This window comes from Phyllostomus hastatus, unplaced genomic scaffold, assembly GCF_019186645.2.
Source record: "Phyllostomus hastatus isolate PE091 unplaced genomic scaffold, TTU_PhHast_1.1 phas_contig_159, whole genome shotgun sequence".
NCBI classification, from domain to species: Eukaryota; Metazoa; Chordata; class Mammalia; order Chiroptera; family Phyllostomidae; genus Phyllostomus; species Phyllostomus hastatus.
Window position 1 is genome coordinate 3942183 of NW_025333640.1, and position 22665 is coordinate 3964847.

Genomic DNA, 22665 nt, shown 5'->3' on the forward strand with positions numbered 1-22665 from the left:
GGAGTCAGGAGGAAGGCAAGTTCGAGAGATGGGCAGACTGGGGTGTCCTGGGGTGGGTGGGCCGCCCCCTTAACCGGGAAATAAATCTTTCCCTGGTACAGCTGGTCCATCTTCTGGTACGGCGTCTGCCACTTGGCCAGCTTCTCCCGGGCTGGGGGCAGGAAGAAGAAGCGAGTAAGCAGCCTGGGCCGGGGTCTTCTGGCTGGACCAGGGACACGCCCAGGCGGGGCCCCTGCTCTCGCAGATCTTCGATGGGATGGCCAGGTGTCCTTCATCGTGTTCTGGCTCCAGTCTGTGAGCAGTGAGCTCGACACGGGGATGTCGCCCACACGCGGCGTTTGAGGTTCACATGATGGCAGTGGAAGGAGAACTTCTCTACGAAACTGCCGTGGCAGTGCAGGCAAGCAGCGGGCCAGCGCTGCTGTCAGGCCTAGGCACTCGGCAGGGCCCAGTCCTTGCCCAGAGCGCCGCCGGCCAACCTAGAGCACCTCCCACGCCACACCTCTCCGCCGCTCGCCAACCAACGGAGCCCTTCCGGTCCCAGGCCACGCCCCAGCATCGCGGACGGCGCAGGCCCCGCCCCAGGTTCAGGAACCTGGGCGGGGCTTGGAGGCTGAGCCCTCCCCTCAACAGACAAATGCTGAGGCAGGCTCAGCCTCCAAGCCCCGCCCATGAGTCTCCACTCCCCGAATCAGCCCCACCCTCAGACCACGCCTTTTGCATGGTGCCCTGGCCAGAGCAAGTTCCTCCTTCTAGGCCAGCCCCTGCTCGAGGCCCCGCCCCACATTCCCAGAAGAGAGGAAGCTCGGTCCACTAACCAATGGCATCACAGCTCGTCCTCGTTTGCCAAGCAACGCAGAGCGCGGTGTCTGTGCGCGCCCCTTCTCGGTTTAGACCTCCGCCCACTAGCTCTGCTTCCGGGGAGGCTTCAGCCTGTAGCGAAAATAGATCCGGCCGGGCGGGGTCGAGGTGGGCCCTGTGCGGTGTTCCTCCGCGGAAGGAGGTGGGGCTCAAATAGCGGCGATCAGAGGACCCGGGGCAGTTGGCCGGAGACCGAATACGGAGGCGGGAAACGGAGAACGGAGGCGAGGGTGGCCCTGAGCGTCTGCGAGAAGAAGCAGGTGGGTGCTTGCAGGGAAGAACGTGGGCCGCGGGCGGCCTAACACCTCGGAGGGCCAACGCGGATGGCGGGAAGGGAGTTGTGGACTCTCGGTAGAATTCGTGGCTATAAATGTCACGTTGGGGTCAACCCCGGATCGTGTCACTAACTATCGTTAGGCCGCCGCCACTGATTCCCAGGGTTCCCAGACGGAGAATCGGCTTTTTACAAGCGCGCTTCTTGCTTCCTGGTCCCCTGAGTCACTGAACACTGCACCGGGGCAGAGCGGGAGGTATTGGCAGTGTCCGCACTGCCCATTGGCAGGACTTCGCAACTCCCTCTTTGAAGCTTGTGGGCTGGCATTGGTTTTAAATGACCATGTATTTTATAAAATGTCACTGAAAGGGAAAGGGGGCTAGTTGGAAAGTCACAAAGCGGAAAATTAATCTTGGGTGACCTACCACCTAGAGAGCCAATGTTAATTTTGGAGTAAGATTCTTCTGTGTGTTTTTCAAACTTTTATAGAGGTTTAATTGCCATTCAGTGCACTGTACATATTCCAAGCACAAGTCGGATAAATTTTGAATATGATGCATGTGTACTTTTGCATATTTCACAGTCCAGGGGTCTGTCTCTACTATCTGGTTCTGGACTTGCTGGTGTTATACGCACGTGGCCTCTGGGTAATCGCTTTCTCATCCCTCTCAGGGATGAGAAAGGGGGCTCTCAGCCTCTTTTATATCTCAGTGCTGAGGGATGCCAAGGAGCTGCAGACTCCCAGAAGCCCTGAGCCCCAGTGCGCCCTCCTTCCTGTTTGATGTCTTAAGGAATGAGTGGGTTTTTCCCCCACGTGCTTGCGGGTAGTCTGTGCCAGTCAGTTATCAGAACTCTTTGAAGGAGTGTACTGAGCATGGAGTGAGAAGACAGCAAGTGAAAGTCCTGGCTGCCCTGGCTCCGCCCCCCTCCCCCTCATCCCCCATCCCAGAAGGCATCCTTTGTTTCTTCATCCCAGATCCTCTCTGGTGGCTGCCTTTCTCCTCCCTTGGGTCCAAATCCACACCCACCTCATACAACACCTGTTCCATTGCTGCTGTTTTCTGACAGGTGGGTTTTCCCCTCTGTGGCTGAGCTGTCCAGGGCTGCAGCTACTTGCCACAACACGTGGCTAGTAAGCCCTCGAAACATGGCTGAGTTAAATGAGGACCTTCTATACGTGCAAAAATATACACCAGGTCACAGAGACTCGTATGTTTAAAAAAGACTATGTCCTTAATACTTTCTATATTCCTTAGGTGTTGAAATGATATTTTCTTGCCCTTGGGTTAAATAGAATATATTATGAATATTGATTTCACCTGTTTCTTTTCATTTTCTTGCATTTCAGTGTAGCCACTGGAAAATTTGAAATTAAGCCTGGGCGCATATTATATTTCTAATGCCTTCCATGGTGTGTATTCCTTCTGCAAATACATGTTCAATTCTTGCTCTGCTAGGCTTCATGGTTTTCTGCTTCCTGTTTGTGGCTTTCGTAATTTCTTCAAAGGGTTGAGCTACTTAAAGGTTTTAGCCAAATGCTTGATGTGTCGTAATTGGTGAATTAATGTTAGCTATAATTTTTTTAATAGGCTTTATTTTTTAGAGCAGTTTCAGGCTCATTGCGCAACTGAGCAGAAGGCATAGAGATTTCCCATTACTCTCTATGCCTCCACTCCCCACCCACCCGAGAACGCACGGCCTCTCCCACTGCCAACCTCACCAGCCAGAGCAGGACATTTGTTACAAGGATGAACCTACACTGACAGGTCACTATTTCCTCAGGTCCATGGTTGACACTTGTTGTGTTGTATATTTTGTGGTTTGGGACACATGTATGGTGACGTGTATCCAACATGACAGCATCATGCAGAGCAGTGTCAGTGCCCTGAAGATCCTCTGTGCTCTGCCTATTCATCCTTCCCTCCCCCCAACCTTTGGCACCCACTGAACCTTTTAATGTCTGCGCAGTTCCATCTTTTCCAAAATGTTCTAGAGCTGGAATCACAGTGTGTCCTGCTCAGACTGGCTTCTTTCTCTTGGACATATGCATTTGTAGTTCCTCCTGTCTTTTCACGCCTGGTAGCTTACTTTTTGTTGGAACAGCCCTAAAGGAGAGAGTGTGTCTTTATCATCTTTGCATCTCCTGCAAAGCTGAGCTCAGTGTCCTCTGTGTACCAGGTAATTGTGACCAGCTCAAGTCTAAGTTCTCTCTTTGTCTGTCCGTCTCTCTCCAGTCCTCCTCTTCTCCCCGCCCCCGCTTCTTCTCAGCAAAAGTAGTATTTTAGTTCCTCAGGGGATTCACACAGAAGGCTAGTTCAGTTCCTGAACTTTTTACTTTATTATTATTTTTTTAATTTTCATTGGTTTTTAGAGAGAGAGGAAGGGAGAGAGAAGAGAGAAACATCAATTTGTCATTCCACCTAATTATGCATTCATTAGTTGATTCTCATATGTGCCCTGACTGGGGATTGAACCTATAACCTTGGCATATTTAGTCAATGCTCCAACCAGCTGAGCTGTCTGGCCAGGGCCCAGTTTCTGAACTCTGTAGGTGATTCATCTTCTAGCAAGCCTAGGGCAGGCTGTTTCTTATGTGGAAGTGCTCCGAGGCTGAGCTCTTAAGTTCATGGAAAAGTCAGCCATTAATCATCTTTTGGGAGTTGTTCTCACCTCACCAGAGCCTCATAAAATGGAGGTTTAACAAAATCCCCCAGCAGTAACTGGGAAGTTGGGTTTTTACTCTGGGAAGTTCCAGACGTGCCCCAGCTGGTGAGCGGTGTTTCTGATTTCTTGGAATTTTGAAGTTCAGATATCTTAAGCAGAATAGGGGAATCTGACTTAAGAAACTGGATTCTGGGAACAACAGGGCTTCCACCCACCTTATGCCAGAAATAGCCACAGTATGACAAACACAGGTGTCCCCAGACATTGCCTGGGTCCCCTAGGGGTAGGACCACCCCAGGAGAGACCCACCGCTGTAGCTGACTTGCTGGGAGCTGTTCACAGCCCCCAGGAAAGAATGCAACCCTTGAGTGGATGGGCCCGGCTCTCAGTGGACGGCTCAGAGCTGTGACTGCTTTCTTCCATTACCCACTGCTTCCAAGGCCAGTGCACAGTCAAGTTCATATCCAAGGTTCCCAATGTGAAAAGGAAGCATGGGCAGCCAGGGAGGGGCATATGTTTGGGTGGCAGTTTAGGAGGCGCCGTTTCATGTATTCTGCCCTTCCTGACGTGCCTCTGGTCAGTGAAAATGCAGTGGGATCTCCTGAAACCTTGGGCTGCGTCCTCAGAAGAAGGAGGTGGGGCTCCTAAGTGGACATATCAACAATCCATGACCGCTGTCACGTTCCTCTCTGTCCTCCAGGTGACACAATTTTGTCAAACAGTAGTATCTGTATTCGCCCCTGTGGGAAGCTGAGGCAGAAAAAGGAGTTCTTTATCAGGTGCAGGATCCTCATGCTGGTCCACGCACACCCTGTACCCCTCTCTGTCTTAGTGGAACAGAGGCAGGGATGGGGGACACCCAATTCGGATCCCGGCCCTCCTCCATGTGCAGTGAGCTCTTTGCTCTCAGCCCTGGGCAGGGTCCTTGCTGCCTCTGCCAACTGCTGCTGATTTACTGGCATTTCTTGGTGTCTGGGTTTGTCCGCCTCCATTGTCACATGACCATCATCTCTGTGAGTCTGTGTCCAGATCATCCTCTTCTTATCAGAACATGGGTCCTTCCTTGCATTAGGCCCACACTACTCTAGGGTGGCCTCACCCTAACAGACCCCATTTCTAAACAAGGTTTCATTCACAGTTACCAGGGTCAGGATTTGAACATATCTTTTTGGGGGACACTATTCAACACTTAATTCAATCCGACAGGGGGCGGGGAGTGACTGCCAATGGGCACAGTGTCTTTTGGTGTGATAGGAGTGCTGTGGGATCCAGTGGGGTATACTTTAAATGGGTGGAATTTACAAGATGTGAACTGAGTATCATTTGAGCTGGAATCTTCAGAACCCCTCAACAGCACCTGGCCTGGAGCAGCCCCTAAAACCTTACTTCCTGCTTTTGCACAGCACATGCTGGAGAACTGGGCCACAAAACCGAGGTGTGGGTGCAAAAGGCCAACAGAATGCAAATCCCCTCCCTGCGCAGGGGGAGGCCCAAAGCCAGTCCCACAAGCACCCAGAAGGATGGCGGGGCCTTCCCGTTCAGGGAACTGTGGTGAACTTGAAAAATGGACCTTATGGCTCTGACTGGCTCGGTTGGTTGGGCATCTTCCCGAAAAGCATAAAGCCACCAGTCTGATTTTCGGTCAAGTCCCTAGTCAGGGCGCATATGAGAGGCAACCAACTGATGTTTCTCGCATAGATGTTTCTCTCCCACACTTTCTCCCTCCCTTCCTCTCTCTAAAAATAAGTAAATAAATAAAAATTAATATTAGGGTGGTGGAAGGCAGTGTGGGATGCTGGCTTCTGTAACAGAACAGACCCTGGGCCATGAGCATCCTCCAGCCAAACGCCTGGAGCCGGCCTGAACCCAGGCACTGACGTCACAGATCCCGGCCTGCTGCCCCAGCCCCACCCCCACCGCCAGGCTGGGGCAGTGTCCCCGAGGTGGTGGCAGTGTTAGCAGTAAGAGGCAGGATGTGAAAGCACCGGAAGGAAGTGGTAATGGGCTGGGCTTTGCTGCTGACATTGCTTAAAGGACCTAGGTTTTGTGTTTTGTTTTGTTTTCAGGAAGAAAAGGGAGGGTAGGCATGTGTTGGGTTGGGAATCTTGTCATCTCACCTTCTGTCATGCTAGAAGCTTCCAGGTGCCCAACATACCTCATCTGTGGAAAGAACCAGAGAGGTGGGTGGGGGCAGGTAGAAGAGAGTGTATAGGGGATAAATGGTAATGGAATAAAAATACAATAAAAAATAAAGTATTAAAAAAATAGTCCTGATAGGTGTGACTCAGTGGATTAGGCGCCAACCTGTGAACCAAAGGGTTGCCGGTTCAGTCCCAGTGAGGGCACATGCTGAGGATGCAGGCCAGGCCCCCAGTGTAGGGTGTACGAGAGGCAACCACACATTGCTGTTTCTCTCCTTCTCTTTCTCCCTCCTTTCCCCTCTCTCTAAAAATAAATAAATAAAATCTTAAAAAAAAATAACCAGGTAGCGAGGAGAAGGAGAGCCCTCAGCAGTGAGTTCCCACATGGTTGTCCCAGCCTTTCCCCTTGCCTGTGCCCTTGGGGGTGTTCTAAGATTATCAAGGAGAAAGACCCCTGGAGACAAGAATGGGGTGGCGACATGGCCCGGGTTGCAGCTGGCCACCCCTCGGCTGTGGGATGTGTGCGTGTTTCTGATAGGAAACTGTTTGCCTTCGACGGGAACTCTACCCATCCAGGAAGTTTTTCAGAAAATCATTGCTTCCACTTAACAAAATCCTCCCACCTTCTAAGAGTCAGAAAGGTGAGCGGGAGCCTTGCGAATCCCTTCCATTGCCCTGCCCCATCTTCCAGAACCATCTCGGCAGTGGCATGAGAAGATGTGGACCCAGACAAGCTGGCCTGCCTGAGGTGGGCAGTGGGGCCACCACCTCCCTGAGGCTCCCGTCTGCCCAGGTCTCCTGTCCCCATTTGATGTTGTCAGAGGTTAAATCCCCAAAGCCATCACCAGGGAAGCCCCCAAATAAATAGAAGGCAGCAACGGGGCGCTGGTGGTGCAGGTTTCTTCATGTTACCAGGGCAGACGTTTGCTACAGGATGAATAGGAGCCTGGAATAGAGGCAGCTGTGGCCCTGCTTGGCCAGCGCCACTCTGCGAGACCGGGGACACAGTGCCCCGCTTCGTCTTCTCGTTGCCACGTGGGGCTGCCCATGCCGTCTGTGGAGGGGTGTTTGGAGGCTGAAATAAGACCAAGGTGAGAACGTATTTCCATGGTGCCAGCTACCAATGGGCACAGGGAAGCGGGTTGGCTCTTCTGGGTGGCCCACACAGGTTTCTCTCCCTTCACCTACCCCCAGATTGGCGTGACAGCAGCTCCATTTGCAGATTCATCATCTGGGCAGGTGTATGGGCCACGTGGGCAGTTAGCAGTCATAGGTGGTGCTGCAGGGTCCCCACCCATTGTGTCCTGTGTACACGCCCATGGGATGGAGGAGTCCCGGGCTGCCCAGCCCTGGGGGGTGCAGCTAGTCTCTGAGACTGGGGTGAGGGAGATGGCCTCTCAGTCAGAGGTTCCGGGAGGGTGAGGGGGTGTCTGAGGCTGGGCCCTGTCCTGTCTGTCCATGGTAGGAGAGAAGTGGATAGATGGAGCATTTGTGGCTGCCCCTTTCCCTTCTTGGAGATACCACCTTCCCAACCTCCAGTCCCTGGGCGCCCAGGGCTGTGCCCACTCACCAAAACCCGGGAAGGGCACTGGTCTGGACTCTGCAGGCATTGCAGAGGTTTCTGGTGGGGGAGAGACCAGCCCGGAGGGCCCCTGGCACTGGATTTGGAATAAAACGGGGGTGCTGGAATAATGGACGGACGGTGAGCTACGGAGGCACCTTGGCCTCACGGACAGAACTGCAGGCTTCACCCTCGTGGTTCAGGATTTGAGCTCTGGCTCCTCTTCCTACCAGCTGCACGGCCTGAAACACTCACTGACTCGGTGATCAGTAATTGTTCAGTACCAACTCATTCACTGACCCAGTGCTTCTCACCTGGGCTGGGCGATGTCTGGGGACATCTGTGGTTATCACAGTGGGGGCTGCTACTGCCTTTAAGTGGATGGGGCCACCCCACAGTGCCCAAGACAGGTGCCCACAGAGAGTGATCCATCCCCCAATGTCAGCATTGTATGTACAGCAAATGTACGACGGGGGTGGGGAGGGGGACCAGGCTGGGCCTAATCTTCCCCATCTGTAAAGTGGGGGTGCTGTTTTCCTCTCAGATTGTGCCTAGCTGGGTGTTAACCAAGGTGGCAGAAAGTGACAATGGTGGCCAGGGCCCCAGGGCTGGATCTGGGGAAGGAAATGAAGGCCCTTCAGGTCTGGTAGGAAGCGCCGGGCCCTTTCTGCTCCAGGGCACAGATTGCCTCAGGTGGCATCACCCAGTGGGTCAGACTCTGCACAGGCCTCGTTCACGCTGGGGCACAGGGCACGTCCCTCCCTGCACCTTATAGTTCAGATAGTTTTCTGTAGTTGTGTCACATTTCACAGCGAACAATGATTCTATGGGTGGTCTCCTGTGAAATTTACAGGTGGGAGCATCTTTAGTTCTTCAAGGTTCCTAGGGCAGAGTCTCAGCCAGCACTTGATCTGCTTGTCCCTCCCCCACCTTTAAAAAAACAACAGCTTTTAAATGATGTATTTATTAATGTAAAATTTTATTAGAAAGTAACAGCTTTGTTAGCTGTCATTCTCATGGTGTCCGCTCCGCCCATTTAAAGTGCCCATGTGCATCTGGTGTACTCTGAGTTGTGCAACCACCACCTCCATCTAGTTCCAAAACACTCTCTCTTCCCCAAAAAGCAGCCCAGTCCCTGTCACCTGTCACCCCTGTCTCCCTCCCTAGCCTCTCCCTGTGGCTGTGGCTGTGCCTGTTCTGGACGTTTCATGTAAATGGAGCAGCACACACTATGGCCTCTTGTATCTGGCTTCTCCTGAGTTCGAGGTCCACCCACGTTGTATTGAGTGTCCGTGCTTCCCTCCTTTTCACGGTCGAGTTATGTTCCAGTGCGTGTGGAGTGTTGCGTTGTCCATCACCTGTGTATGGACACTTGGGTTGTTCGCACTCTTCAGTGATTACTATGAATCATGCTGCTGTGGATGTCCATGTTCAGGTTCCGTGTTCAGGTTCCATGGATAGGTTTTGTGTAGATATGTGTTGTTGCTTCTCTTGCATGGATACCTAGGAGTGAGTTGCTGGGTCAGGTGGTAACCCTGCTTGCTTAACTGCCAGACCATTTTCCATAGCGCTGCCCCTTTGGTGTTGTCACCCGCTGGCAAAGTGTCCAGTTTCTCCTGGTCCTGGCCAGCACCACTGATTGTCCCTTCGGGTCACAGCCCTCCTCCTGTGTAGGGGTAGTTTGCCGCCCTTCGCACTGGAGTTCCTCTCGTCCTCTGGCTCGGTTATCTTTGGTTGACTCCTCCACCCCCACGCTCAGTGTCCATGTTTTACTCGGTTTCGGCCACATGGAAGGGCACGTCTGCCCAGTTTCACCAGTTGTGTGAAATGACCTAAACCAGGGAAACCAGGGTCTCCTCCCCTCTACTGCTCCCCATCGCCACCCCAGCACTGCTGCCATTGGGCCGGTCACTCTTGGGAGGGTGCTGCCTGGGCACCGTGGGGTGTTGAACAGCATCCCTGCCCCCCACCCACTTGATGCCAGGAGCACCCCCCAGCTGTGACAGCCACAGATGTCCCCAGACATCGCCCTGAGTCCCTGGGGGCAGGATCACCCAGATGAGAACGCTGGTTTAGGCATTTTTTATTATATATCTAGTCTCTGGAATTAAACCAAAGGCTTCTGAAAGACAGGACCTGGCCTCCCGCCCTGAAGTCTCCATTGAGTATACGAGGGTGGAGGGGCAGACCCTGCCGTGTTCCCTCTGAGCCCAGCAACGGGAGAGGCTCAGTTTGGCTGTGGTTCCAGAGGAATCTCTAGAAGGCCCGGGCTGAGGAGCCCTCCACACACAGAGACTCCTCCTGTGCCCAGAGACAGGCAGGGCCCAGCCAGAAGGAGGCTCCTGGGATCCAGGATGTGGCCCAAGCCATGACTCAGCTTTTTTAATCGTACTGAAATCCTCAGCAGCCTCAGGCCCTCTTGTCATCAGAGTTACTTCACCTTGGCCCAAGGATACAGTGTGTGTGTGTGATGGCTCACTCTCGGGCCCCAAGAAGGACTAGACTTGCCCTGGCCTATGCTCGCGGCACTAAGTTGGGTGCTGTGGTCAGAGTGGACATGTGCTTCCCTTTGGCTGAGGCCTGGCCTTGGCAGAGCCGACCTCAGTGGATCTGACTCCACTGGAGTTGCCCTGGGCCTCTGCAGAAGCTGTGAGGACCAACCAGTGTCCTTGGTTTGGGCTCATTTGCTACACGGCGTGTTGAGCCTGGAGGGCGGGCGTCCAGATGAGCCCAGCTGGCCACGCAGCACAGAAACAAGCTCCCACTGTTGAGATGTGTCCAGACCTGTAGAGGGACCTTATACAAATTTACTAGGGGTTTTTTGTGTGTTTTTTTGAGCCAAACTGAGGACATGCCTAGAAGCTAGTTCTCAAGGGATTGAGAAAATGCTCCAGAATGGCAGTTTGCAGTTCTTTTTGTGAATTTGGAATCAAAGGAGGGACAATAAGGAAGGCCATTGGTGGGAGATTAAGAAGAAAGGAAAGGGGGAAATCCTAGGATTGTGTAAAAAGTGAAATGGAGAGACACGCACTTCTTTTACCCCAGGGGTGCAGGGCAGCTAACACGCAGCATTTACAGTAAATGGGCGGGTGTGGGCAACCAGCCAACGCTGAGGAGGGAGTGCGCTAGCTGGTGAGCACATTTACCCGCCGAGGGGTCTGGACAAAAAGATCTCTCTGACATTTCAACAGTGTTAACCTAGATGCACGAGAACAGTGGGGAGGGCTTGCTTAAGGTAAAGACGGACCTTTTACTAAGGAAGCCTTAGGCCTGGGATGTAACCGCCCTCCACGACCTGCCCAGGGAGGTGGTCACATCATCTAGTGCAGTTTCTCTCGGTCACGGTCACGTCACAAGCTTGCCAGGCCTGCCGTGTGGCCCCGGGCTTGTCAGGTCTGCTCGATTGCCCCTTTTTCGTTCACACCTCAATTGAAGCAAAGTGAAAAGAGAACGGGGATTTCCCATAATATTGTAAATGGTTATTTATTACCCAGGGGTGAGTATTGTGGAACTGGGCCTGGGGTGATACAGAGGCACTTCTTCCACTTCCTCTCTCTGGTGAGTCCCCAGAGAGTGTCCTCCCTGTGTCCGCCACCTGCACACTCCCAGGGGGTACATCCACTGCGTCTGCGGAGGGAGAACTCGGAGAATGCAGGTCGGCAGGCACCAGCATCCTGGCAGAATGATGGTGATGTTGGGGGCGACGGAGTGACAGCAGCCTGCCTGTGACCAGGGCTTGTGGCTTCGTGTGTTCATTTCACCTTCTCACCTCCAAAATGGAGCTTGTTGCTCTCCCCATGGAACAGAAGAGGAGACTGGGCGTAGACAGGAGAAGGTGGGCCAGTTGGGAGATTGGGTCCCTCGTGGCAGGGAACACTGGCTGCAGCCCCCCTCAAGGCCTCGCCCCTGGAGCTGGTGGGTGTCTGGCATGTTCTCATGGAGGCGCAGATAGGACCCAGACAAGCTCATCCAAGCTTTTTAGTGCTCTGGGGAATAGTGTCCCCTCAGACTCATGTCCACCCTTTGGAAATGGTGTCTTTGCAGACGTCATCAAGATGATAAAATGAGGTCCCTCTATATTAAGGCAGGCCCTAATCAAATGAGATTTAGACATACAGAGAAGCAAAAGGAATTTCTTCTCTTCCAGCTGGAGGGATGTGGGGACGTCAGCAAGGCTGGTCCCCTCTGGGTCTCAGAGGGAGCGACTGCTCCAGGCCCTGCTCTGGTGGTGTCGGTGATCACTGCCGTCCCTTGGCCTGCAGACTCGTCACCCCATCTCTGCCTGCTTTGCTGAACGGACCCCCCCAGGTGTCTGTGCATATTTACTCTTAGGAGGGCACGCATCATCCAGGGCCCGCCCGGATAATCCAGGACATGCATGTCCCAAAATCCTTAGCTTAATCACACCTGCAGAGGCCCTTCTTCCTAATCACAGGTCTTAGGCATGTGGACATCTCTGTATGGAGACCGATACTCGGCCCGTCACAGTCACCCTGAGCCACCATGCTATCTCCCAGCTTCCAGGCGCTGGGGGCAGGAGTAGGGAGCTGGCTGGCCTGGGCTCTCGGAGGCCCTGGCTCAGTGTCTCCTGCTCTGAGGCAGTCAGGAGAGACATGCCTCGGGGCAGCTCTTCTCACTGAGGAGCTGGCGCCTTTTTGATGAAACTCATCCCGGGAAAACTCCCCAGCGTGGCCCACTCTTGCTTCCCGAACAGGGTTTCCGGGAACAGGTGACAGTTCTTCGTTTTTCTATATTTCAGATCTTTGGGGGGAGACCTGGGAGCCAGTGAATTTCTGATCGCCTGGGTGGGTGGTCGACACCAGCATCCCGCCCAGCCCCGTCCACGGAAGCCTCACCGAGGAGCTCACAGTGAGAACCACGATGTCCAACCCCTTCCTGAAGCAGGTCTTCAACAAAGACAAGACCTTCCGCCCCAAGCGCAAGTTTGAGCCAGGCACCCAGCGGTTCGAGTTGCACAAGAAGGCGCAGGCCTCGCTGAACGCGGGGCTGGACCTGAAGCTGGCCGTGCAGCTGCCCGCCGGCGAGGAGCTCAATGACTGGGTGGCAGTGCACGTGGTGGACTTCTTCAACCGCGTCAACCTCATCTACGGCACCATCAGCGATGACTGCACCGAGCAGTCCTGCCCGATCATGTCCGGCGGCCCCAAGTACGAGTACCGCTGGCAGGACGAGCACAGGTTCCGCAAGCCCACGGCCCTGTCGGCCCCGCAGTACATGGACCTGCTCATGGACTGGATCGAGGTGCAGATCAACAACGAAGACCTCTTCCCCACCAGCGTGGGTGAGTCGGGCTGCCTGGGGCTGGGGCGCGGGGGGTTTTTACAGCATGAGGGAAAGCTTGTTTAGAAAGTAGCGGGGGTAGAAGTGAGCAACAGAAGGCATGGGCTCCGGAAACAAGTTACAGGGGCAAAAGGAGGGCCCTTGGAGTTGAGGAGAGAGAAAGGGAAAGGTGACCTGTGGGGGGGGCGGGGGGCGTGGGGGGGGCGGGGGGAGGAGAGAGGGAAGGAAAAGGCGTGATGTGCTGGGCGGGGAGGTGGTCATGTTTTAATAACAGCTTTGCTGAGACAGAATTCACAAACCATGAAATGCACCCATTTAAAGTGTAAGTTTAGTGGCATTTAGTACATCCACAGGGTTATGCAATCATCCCCTCTAATTCCTGAACATTTTAGTGCCCTCCGAAGACCCCCGTCCCCATCAGCAGTCACCCCCTCCCCCTCCCCAGCCCCTGAGAACCCGTTACTCACTCCCTGTCCCTGTGAATTTGCCGTTTTGGGCATGTCACATAAATGGAGTCACAGTCTGTGGCCTCTGTGTCTGGCCATGTGTTCAAAGTTCATCCACGTTGTAGGGAGGATCAAAGCTTCACTCCTTTTCATGGCTGAGTAGTATTCCAGTGTGTGGGTGGGTTAAAGTTTGCTTCGTGTTAAGGCTCTTAAAATGGGGAGATTATTCTGGATTATCCAAGTGGGCCTCAAGCTTCATCAGAAGGGTCCTTGTCAAAGGGAAGCGAAGGGACATTCGACACAAGAGAAGGTGATGTGACAACAGGAGAAGGAAGAAGGGACCATAGCCCAGGAATGCCAACAGCTTCCAGAAAAAGCAGGAAATGGGTCTGCCCTGGAGCCTCCGGAAGGAAGCAGCCCTGCCCACACCGCCTCCACCCCGTGGCAGCGGCGTGGGCCCTCCAGCCTGCAGGACTGTGAGGGGAGACGGGGGGGCGGTTCTGGAGCACGGGGTTGTCGGTGTTTGTTGCAGCAGCCCTAGGGGACCCGCGCAGGGCCCTTCTCACGTCACACTGGCGCCAACACAGCGTCCTGGAAAACAGGGCCGACGGGTCTCAGGCCTCAGTTCTTGGTCGCTGGTGGACTCTGCACCTGGTCCGCTTTCTCACACCTCTGGACCGCACTCACCCTCTGTATAGGGACTGGGCCTGCCACTGGCAGGGGACTTCAAAGAAGCCTGTCTGAGAAAGGCCTGCTCGGAAGAGACACTTTGCCAAAGGAGGGATTCATGAGTGCCCCCACCTACCCACACATCAGGTCACCAAGTCCGTGCTGTGGCCCTGGAGTCTGTCTGCACGGCCTACTGGCTCCCCTGAAGTCCCGACAGTTCCTGAAGGGGTCCACGTCCTAGAACTTGGACCCTGAGTTCCTCTAGTCAGCTCCTCGCCTGTAGAATGATAATTCCAGAAATTTTACCAAAGAGGAAATTGACAAGCAATCAAGAGAAAGTGAACTTGGCAGACACCACATGGCTGTCCAGACACGGGTCTGAGGCCACATTGCCGACTCCAGGCTCCCTCTGGGCCCCAGCCTCTGCCACACGATCACATCATGGGGCCTAGGGTCACCCCTGCTTTTCCCAGGGGCCTGTCTGGCCCAGGCCATACCTTCCTACCCTATGTACAAGTCCCGGGCCCCTTGGCCTGTTTTGACCCCAGACCTCCAGACTTGTGGAATGAAATGCTTCCCCTGAGAGCTGTGACTCTGCTGCTTCTGTGGCATTTCCGAAAAGCAGAGCCTGCCAGGTGTTCCTTAGGGTTAGACTTGTGGCTGAGCAAAGAAAGGACAGGGTCCAAATTTTATCCCAGGCCCCCAATGCTGTGCCATGGACACCTGTACACCCCGAGCCACCCACTCACGCTCTATAATGTTGGATCGGGGTGGTGGATTTTTCCCATGAAGGGCAGTAGCTCTTCCTTGGTGCTGCCTACGGAGGTGGCAGCCATCTCCCACTCAGCTTCATGGCTGCCCCCAGACCCCTCATAAAACACAAGATTGTCAGAAAGAGGACTAAGAAGTTCGTCTGGCCCTGGCCCTTATGGCCCGGCTGGAGCGGCGTCTTGTAACTGAAAGATCGCAGGTTCAGTTCCCAGTCAGAGCACACATCTAGGTTGCAGTCTTGATCCTCTGTCTGGGTACGTGCACAGTCCCCAGTCCAGGCACGTGTAGGAGGCAACCAGTCAGTGCTTCTCTCTCACATAGATGTTTCTCTCTCTCTCCCTCCCTGTTTCTCTAAAAAAGCAATGGGAAAAAATGTGCTCAGGTGAGGATAAAATATATGTATATTTTTAGAGTTTATCTGGCACCAGTCAGACTGATATGTCAAAATTAAGTGCAACTGGAGGAAACCAAGAGGCATTGATAATGGGGCGCACAGAAGAGGCAAGGCCAGGTCTTGGTGCCCAGCGCTGGTCATCGGAGCACCAAGAAAACGGCCCACGTGCTGCCCGGTGGCTATGGGAAGTTTCAGGTGTCAGTGTCAAGGAGCTTGAAGCGCTGCTGACGTGCAGCACACCTTACTGCGCTGAGATTGCTCACAGCGTCTCCCCAGAGAACCCCGAAGTCCCTGTGGACGAAGCGGCCCTGCTGGCCGTTGGGGTCGCCCGTCTCAGTGCCAGTCTGTGCAGCGAAGGAAGTGAACAAACAGATTGTGTACACATTGTTTGTGCTGATAAAACCACAAAATTCTAAGGAACAACATCATCAAAAAAAAAGGACCACAGAGTATATCTCTCCAGCTTTATGAGCTGGGTCTTTGTCTCAACTACTCAGGGTCGAGTACCACTTCCCTGTCATGTAGCCCCAAAGCTGCTATAGACACAATATAGACAAACAGGTGAGTCTCTGTTCTAATAAAATTTTATTTACAAAAGCAGGTGCTGGGCCCGATTTCAGCCCCTGCATGAGAATACCATTGCAGGCGTGGGCTGTGCAGTCCTGGAGGTTGCATTTCTAAGCCCTTCTCCTGGGTCGCACTGCTCTAAATCCCTCGCCTGCCCCGGCATCACCCTTGCTGGTTCCCGGTACCCGCTCTCCCAGGGAGTAAGCTGAAGGAATAAAGAGCCATCAGTTCTCACGTTGTGGGCCAGAAGGCCCAGATACAGAGGAGGCAGCAGTCCGGGCCAGACCTGTCGTGCACAGAGAGCCTGTTCTTTCCCAATTGCCTTTTAACTGGACACATGTTGAACCTCCTCCATGGTGAGCAGCCTTATCAACTCCCTGTGTCAAGGCCACGCATCACAGTCTTGCTACAAACGCCACATCTTGAGCCTCTACACGTGGAGTCGCTCACTCACCTGGACCTCTTTGGACCATTACTCGGCCAACCACAGGCCTCATCAGCACAGTGCTATCCGGCTGCTGAGGCCCCATGGCCCGAGAGTGTGCACCTGGTGCACTGTGACTTTCCCACTGTTAGTGACATCCGTGTGTCCTCCCTGACCCATCAGCCCCTCTCTGGACAGGCTGGCCTGTCAGTCCTGGTCCCAGGCACCGACCTGGTAGCCCTGGTTGGATCTCTTTGACACGTGGCTTCCACCTTGCCTGTGGGATAAAGGGGACTTGAAGTCTTGGCTGGGGACGCAGGAAGGAGCCCATGGGGCACACAGCAACGTGAATGTGCCTAATGCCAGCCACCTGTCACCTCAGATGGCTCAGATAAGGAATCTCATGGTGGGTGTATTTTACCACAATTTTTAAAAGTAAAGAAATATGATAACCAGAGAAGAAAGTGCAACATAGTGTGTGCATTCAATGAAGCTCTGACAAGTATATCAAATTTAATATTATAAAAACATACTTTAAATGGAGAGAGAGAAAGATAAGTGGGAAATATCAAAAGTAAAAAATATGTTTCTAGGCCCTGGCTAGCTGGCTCAGTTAGTTAAGCATCATCCCAATACACCAAGGTTACGGGTTCGATCCCTAGTCAGGGCACATACAAGCACCAACCAATGAATGCATCAATAAGTGGAATAACAAATTGAGGTTTCTCTCTCTCTCTTCCTTCCTCTTTCTCTCTCTAAATCAATAAACTTCTGCCCTGGCTGTGGCTCAGTGGATTGAGCACTGGCCTGTGGACAGAAAGGTCACTGGTTCAGTTCCCGGTCAGGTCACATGCCTGGGTTGCGGGCCAGGTCCCTGGTTGGGGGCATGTGAGAGGCAACCAATTGATGTATCTCTCACACATCGATGCTTCTCTCCCTCTCTTTCTCCCTCCCTTCCTGTCTATAAAAATAAATAAATAAAATCTTTTAAAAATAAATTTAAAATCAGTAAACATTTAGAAATGTTTTTAGGGGTTTTCCCATTCTGTTAAGAAAAATGAGTATTACTGGAACTATACACATGGCCGGGTCCCAGAGGAGACATAGCAGACCCACAGCTGGCAGGTGCGGCGGGTAGGGGACGTTCTGGATTCTGTGAAGGGAGCTGGGCAAAGGCGGGCGGGCTGTGCGGCTCCCAGCATGTTCCCAGCAAGGGCTGGGCCAGTGGGGCCAGATTGGCTGATGTGGATTACCCTGAGGATAGGCTTTACCCCCAGGCCTGTCTTCATCCCTTCCTCAAGCATTGTTAAGAAGCTTGGCAGTGGGTTTCACACAGCATTTTAGTGGGCTCCCTGGAGCTGGAGGTGAGAGACTGGGGTGTGGGGAGGGGAGTCAGGAGGCTATGGACCCTGGAGAAAGGGGCTCCTTCACAGGGGTAGACCCTTCCCACCCCATCAGTCAACTCTTGGCTGAAGGAGGAAACCAGGACAGGGGCTGTGTGAACTTGGGCAGGCGTCCCAGCCTCTCTGAGCCTCACTAGTTCACAGGCTAGTTCAATCTGGCAGTCCAAGGGCGGCGTGGTTTCAAGGCCAAGCTGGACCCCTGAGGCTGCTTCCTGAGTACACTGGTCCCTCTCACCATCCACAGGCACGCCGTTCCCCAAGAACTTCTTGCAGGTGGTGAAGAAGATCCTGTCCCGGCTGTTCCGCGTGTTCGTGCACGTCTACATCCACCACTTCGACCGCATCGCACAGATGGGCTCCGAGGCGCACGTCAACACCTGCTACAAGCACTTCTACTACTTCGTCAAGGAGTTCGGCCTCATAGACACCAAGGAGCTGGAGCCACTGGTCAGTGGGCGGGGGCAGGGGCGGGCGTGCAGGGCCAGTAAACTGGATTTTGTGAATAGTTAGTTTCATTAGCGCGCTCAGCTGTTTGCTTACTGCTGCTGCTGCTTTCTGCAGCAGGGCAGGATTGAGCAGCTAGACACCATCTGGCTTCCGGGGCTGACAAAGTGGCCTCTCAGGCCCTTCACAGAGCTTGTCACATCAGCCTTAGGCATGCTTCTACCTATTCCCTTTTTTAAAAATTTTATATATTTATTTTTAGAGCGGGAGGGAGGGGGAGAGAGAGGGAGAGAAGCATCGATTGGTCGGTTGCCTCTCACATGCCCCCAACCTGGGACCTAGCCCACACCAGGCGTGTGCCCTGACTGGGAATCAAACCGGCAACCTTTAGGTTCACAGGCTGGTGCTCAATCCACTGAGCCACACCAGCCACACTGTAGGGTTTGGCCTTAAATGAGGTCCGTGAGTCTCTTGAGTTGCATTCCCTGCTTTTCTGTGTGTGTGATTTCTGTCACCTCTTGTGTCAATACCTGATGTCCTGTTTGTTCTTAACAGAAAGAAATGACCGCACGGATGTGCCACTGAGAACCTTTTGGCCCCATTGTCACCGAGGCAGTGCTGGGGACACTCCGACTTGATGGCCACCTTCCTGGAATATAGACTATGCTTTCTGCCTCAGCAGGTCACTGACCTCCACAGTGGTCAGACAGCAACCTCTGTGCCCCCAATGCTGCACTGGACACTGGGGTTGAGTCCTGCCTCTGATTCTGAGGTGACAGCAGGCCCAGCCTCCAGAGTTCCACAGGGGGAGATTGAACTTGAACTCTGATTCTGTGTGCCGTGAGCCACTAGGAAAATCTACTTTATCTATAAAGCACTTGGATCTGCCCGGAGGCCGGAGCTCTACCTGTCCCCTGATGCCCCTAGCGTGCTTGGCCTGGGAGAGCACAGGCCACACGGGCTCTGGGTCAGCGAGACCAGGGCCCGCCGCTGCTGCGCCTTCCAGCCTCAGTCCTCATAGCACGCTTCCCGCAGCCCCGTGTCTGTGTCATGAGAGGAACAGTGTGGCCCTGGCTCCACCCCCCCCCCAGTCCCCTCTGTTCCTTCAGTTCCTCCAAAACACCTGGCCCATCTGCCAGGGTTTCCCAGACCCCACATCTGCACCCCAGATTTCCTGGGGCCACTTCACATATCATTAAGATTGAGTTTTTATGCAGTCTTAATGACAGCCACCTTGAGATGTTGAGAAAAAACAGCTTTTTATTCATAAATAGTGAACTCACCTCCCCTCTAGACAAACACTCTTCTGTTACGAATAACCCAGGGTGACCCTTCCATAGAGTCTTTCCCAGGTTTGGGGTTGTTGAACTTGGCCTTTCTTAAGGTGCCTGCCCAATTTATATGAAACCCTTGATGTGGCCCCCTGTGGCCAGGGGACCAGAGTCCCAGTACCGTCTCCCCAAAGAACAGTGGCAGCTCTTCCCACCCAACCCCACCTACCTCTGAGGACCTCTGGGTGTCTGGGATGCCCCAGAATAGAGGGGCACCACACAAGTGCAGTTAACACGACCTCAGCCTAGTCCCTCTGGACACTCTCCAGCTCTCGGATCCCTGGGCATGCAGACCCCACAGAACTACAGAAGACCATCCAATCAAATGTAGCTCTTTTTAAATACAAAACCACAACGAAATGCCAAAACCACTGTACCCCTCCTGGGTCACCACCAGCTCTTCCCCACAGCCAGGCCGGGTTGGGGAAGGTGGTGGGGACTGTGGGGTGAGAAGGGGCCCCTCTCCACTCTCTTGTGCCTGCAGATGTTCACATGAACATAGAATAAATTGTGCCATTTTCATACCTGCTGCTGCTGGCTGTCATTTCTGTTTTTCTGGCAGGAGGGCCTGGTGTCAGGACACATCACTGTCATTGTCACCGGGTACTCTCACCCATCCTCAAGTGGTGAGGAAATAGATGTCACAATGGCTTGTGGTCTGCCAGAGCGCCCCGATTGACAATTAGATACACGGAATGGGGCGGGTTAGAATTTCACGGGGTGCAGGGCAGAGGCGATTAGGTCAAAAGTATCAAAAATAGGTGGAGAAATGCCATAGGGAAAGTGGGTTTCGCTCTCCCATTGCCTTTGCCTTTTTGCCATGTGAGAGAAGTTTCCAGAAAATGTTGGACCAAGTACAGAAGACTTGATCGAGAGGAAACAGGGGTGTTCCCATTCTAACCCTTACTAACTAGCCCTGCAACCTTGAACACAAGACTGTGGCCCTCAAACTCCTCTCTCATATGTCAAAAATGGGAGTGGACATCTTACTCTCCGGGCTTCTTTCAAATGTAAAATGTTAGTGTTCCAGAGCCAACAGGCCTGGGGGGGCGGGGGGGATGCGCACTGCGGGCCATTCTTCTGACGCAGGAGCAGATGGGAAGAGGGGCCTGGTGGATGCCAAAGCCACGCAGAGCCACCAGGTGAACTGACAGCTGGGAACCTGAGCCCAGTGTGGCTCAGTGTGGTTTCTGGCCCCCAGGGGGCGTGCTGACTTCGTGGGAAGGGAGAGGTCTGTGTTCCAACGGAATGAATTCCACGTTACTTGAAAATACCTCCTAAAGAAACCATTGTCTCCTTACCTTTTCACATTCAAATGTACCACAATGAGTTCCAGGGCCAGTTAAAAATTGGGGAGCTATTATTGCCCTTTGGAGACAATTGTCCCCCAAAGATGTCCTCATCCCAGTGTGGGCCCTGTGGACATGTCACCCCACATGGTAAAGGGACTTTACAGATAGGATTGTTAAAGCCCTAGAGATGAAGATGACCCTGGGTTATAAATAAACAGATGATAGATAGATGGATAGATAGATAGATAGATAGATAGATAGATAGATAGATAGATAGATCCTCACAGCGTCCTCACAAGAGGGAGGCTGGAGGGTCAGAGTCGGAGATGGAAGAGGCCGCGCTGCTGGCTGTGAGGACGGAGGAAGGGGCCACGAGCCAGGGATGCTGCGCCTCTAGAAGCTGGAAAAGGCCAGAAATAGTTCTCCTGGAGCCTTAGGAAGGACCAGCCCCACCCACAGCTGGATTTAGCCCTGTGAGACCCATGCCAGACTCCTGGCCCCAGAACTCTAAGGAAATAAACTTCTATTATTTAAGACACTGAATTAGTGGTCACTGATTCCAGCAGCCATAGGAAAGCTGTACACCCTTTATAAAGAAATGCTTTGCACACTCGACACCCTGGGACCCATTCATTTGGGTTCCTGGAACACAAAAATTAGAGGTGAGCTTCTGAGAGTCACTCGTCCTAACAGGACAGTTCACCCCAAAATTTGTCCTACCATGAGAGGTCATGGGGGCCAGGTACTGGCACCTTGGCATCTAGTCAGATGGGCGTTGGTAGAAGGAACTAGAAGTGTTCAGCTTGGACAAGACTAGCTGCCCGTGTTCCCACCTGGCCAGTGTCCAAGGGGCTGTCATTTAGGAGTGGCTGTGGGCTTGCACCATCTCCACCAACAGGCGGGACAAAGAAAGGCAGAACAAAGCTGAGGGCAGCCTCCGATGTGTCTAATAGAGATGTTTCTCCAGAAACTCAAGAACTCAGTGGGGGCATCCTAAAGATCAGGAGCCCCCTGTTACCTCAAGTTTCCACACCGGGGCGGGCATTGCCCTAGACCCATGGTGTTCGGTAGGCAGCCTCTAGCTGCATGTGTCTGTTTAGCCCCTGTGAGTGGGTCTTGCTACTCTCCCATATCCACCACGGCAGGAAGCTTTTACCTCGGTAACGCTTCTAAAAGCAGTTCCTGAGTCACAGTGAAAGTCAAGGTAGAGACTGGTTCCTCATCTTTTTTTTTTTTTTAGGCCAGAGAGCCTCTTGCATCCTTGTCAAGGGGAGTGCTAACCTTCTCTCCTCTCATGTAACCCTAAACTGCTTCTCATCATGACTCCAACCAGAGAGGGAGTGTGGAATCATGGAAAGTGGGGCAACCCTGGGGGACATGAGGAGTCAGCGCTGTGGAAGGCTGGGCAATTTGGAGAAGCCCAGATGTACATATACTGGCCTCCCTGTTCGAGAGCCATGCATTTTATGGGTTCCCCCTAGCTTAACAAATCCCCTCACTCTTTTTTAATCCTCACCTGAGGATATATATATAGAGAGAGAGACAGGAAGGGAGGCAGAGAAACCTCCATGTGAGAGAAACATCGATCGGTTGCCTCCCACACATGCCCCAACTGGGACCAAACCCACTACCTAAAGTATGTGCCCTGACCAGGAATAGAACCTGCAACCTTTCAGTATATGGGACAACGCTCCAACCACCTGAGTCACACCAGCCAGGGCATGAATCCCCTCTTAACTGTAGCCATTACGTTATACACAGTAAATATTCCTCTTGTCAAATCTTTATAAATATCCCTAATTCTTGCCAGAGATAAACCACCAAAACTGGTGTCAAAGGAATTACCTTGGAGGATGTTTTTGATGGGTTATACAGGACCCTGCACCTAGTGGTACCAATTTATGCCTCCATCGACATGTTTCATGGTTTCTGTTTCCCCACATCTTCCTCCGGACACTGGATATTAGGCTTTGTGTGGTTTATCGGTTTGACGAGACAGATCCTCACTATAGTAATGCATTGTTGATAACTCACCTTGCCAATTCACATCCTTTGTATTTTTCCATTGGGGAGTGGTCTTTTCTTAATAGTTCATCAAAATTCTTTACATATGGGCTTATAA

At 53.0% G+C, this 22665-nt stretch overlaps 1 protein-coding gene and 1 non-coding gene across 2 annotated transcripts; one reads left to right on the forward strand and one right to left on the reverse strand.

The window, feature by feature from the left end:
- Positions 1-940: 940 nt before the first annotated feature.
- MOB3A (MOB kinase activator 3A) lies at positions 941-19775 on the forward strand. Its single transcript, XM_045831491.1, has 4 exons — positions 941-1121; positions 12261-12803; positions 17721-17923; positions 18476-19775. Exons 2-4 carry the CDS (start codon positions 12383-12385, stop codon positions 18503-18505), a joined length of 654 nt encoding a protein of 217 aa, XP_045687447.1. The 5' UTR covers positions 941-1121; positions 12261-12382; the 3' UTR covers positions 18506-19775.
- Positions 19776-21714: 1939 nt separating this feature from the next.
- LOC123814261 lies at positions 21715-21846 on the reverse strand. The gene has a single exon (XR_006784879.1). It is a non-coding gene; the product is annotated as a U6atac minor spliceosomal RNA (small nuclear RNA).
- Positions 21847-22665: the final 819 nt, after the last annotated feature.

Bases quoted from the DNA above. Each gene is read 5' to 3' on its own strand.
- MOB3A (XM_045831491.1), top strand. From the start codon at position 12,383: ATGTCCAACCCCTTCCTGAAGCAGGTCTTCAACAAAGACAAGACCTTC. The intron at 12,804-17,720 runs GTGAGTCGGGCT...CACCATCCACAG, and splicing joins CCTCTTCCCCACCAGCGTGG to GCACGCCGTTCCCCAAGAAC. The intron at 17,924-18,475 runs GTCAGTGGGCGG...TGTTCTTAACAG, and splicing joins CCAAGGAGCTGGAGCCACTG to AAAGAAATGACCGCACGGAT.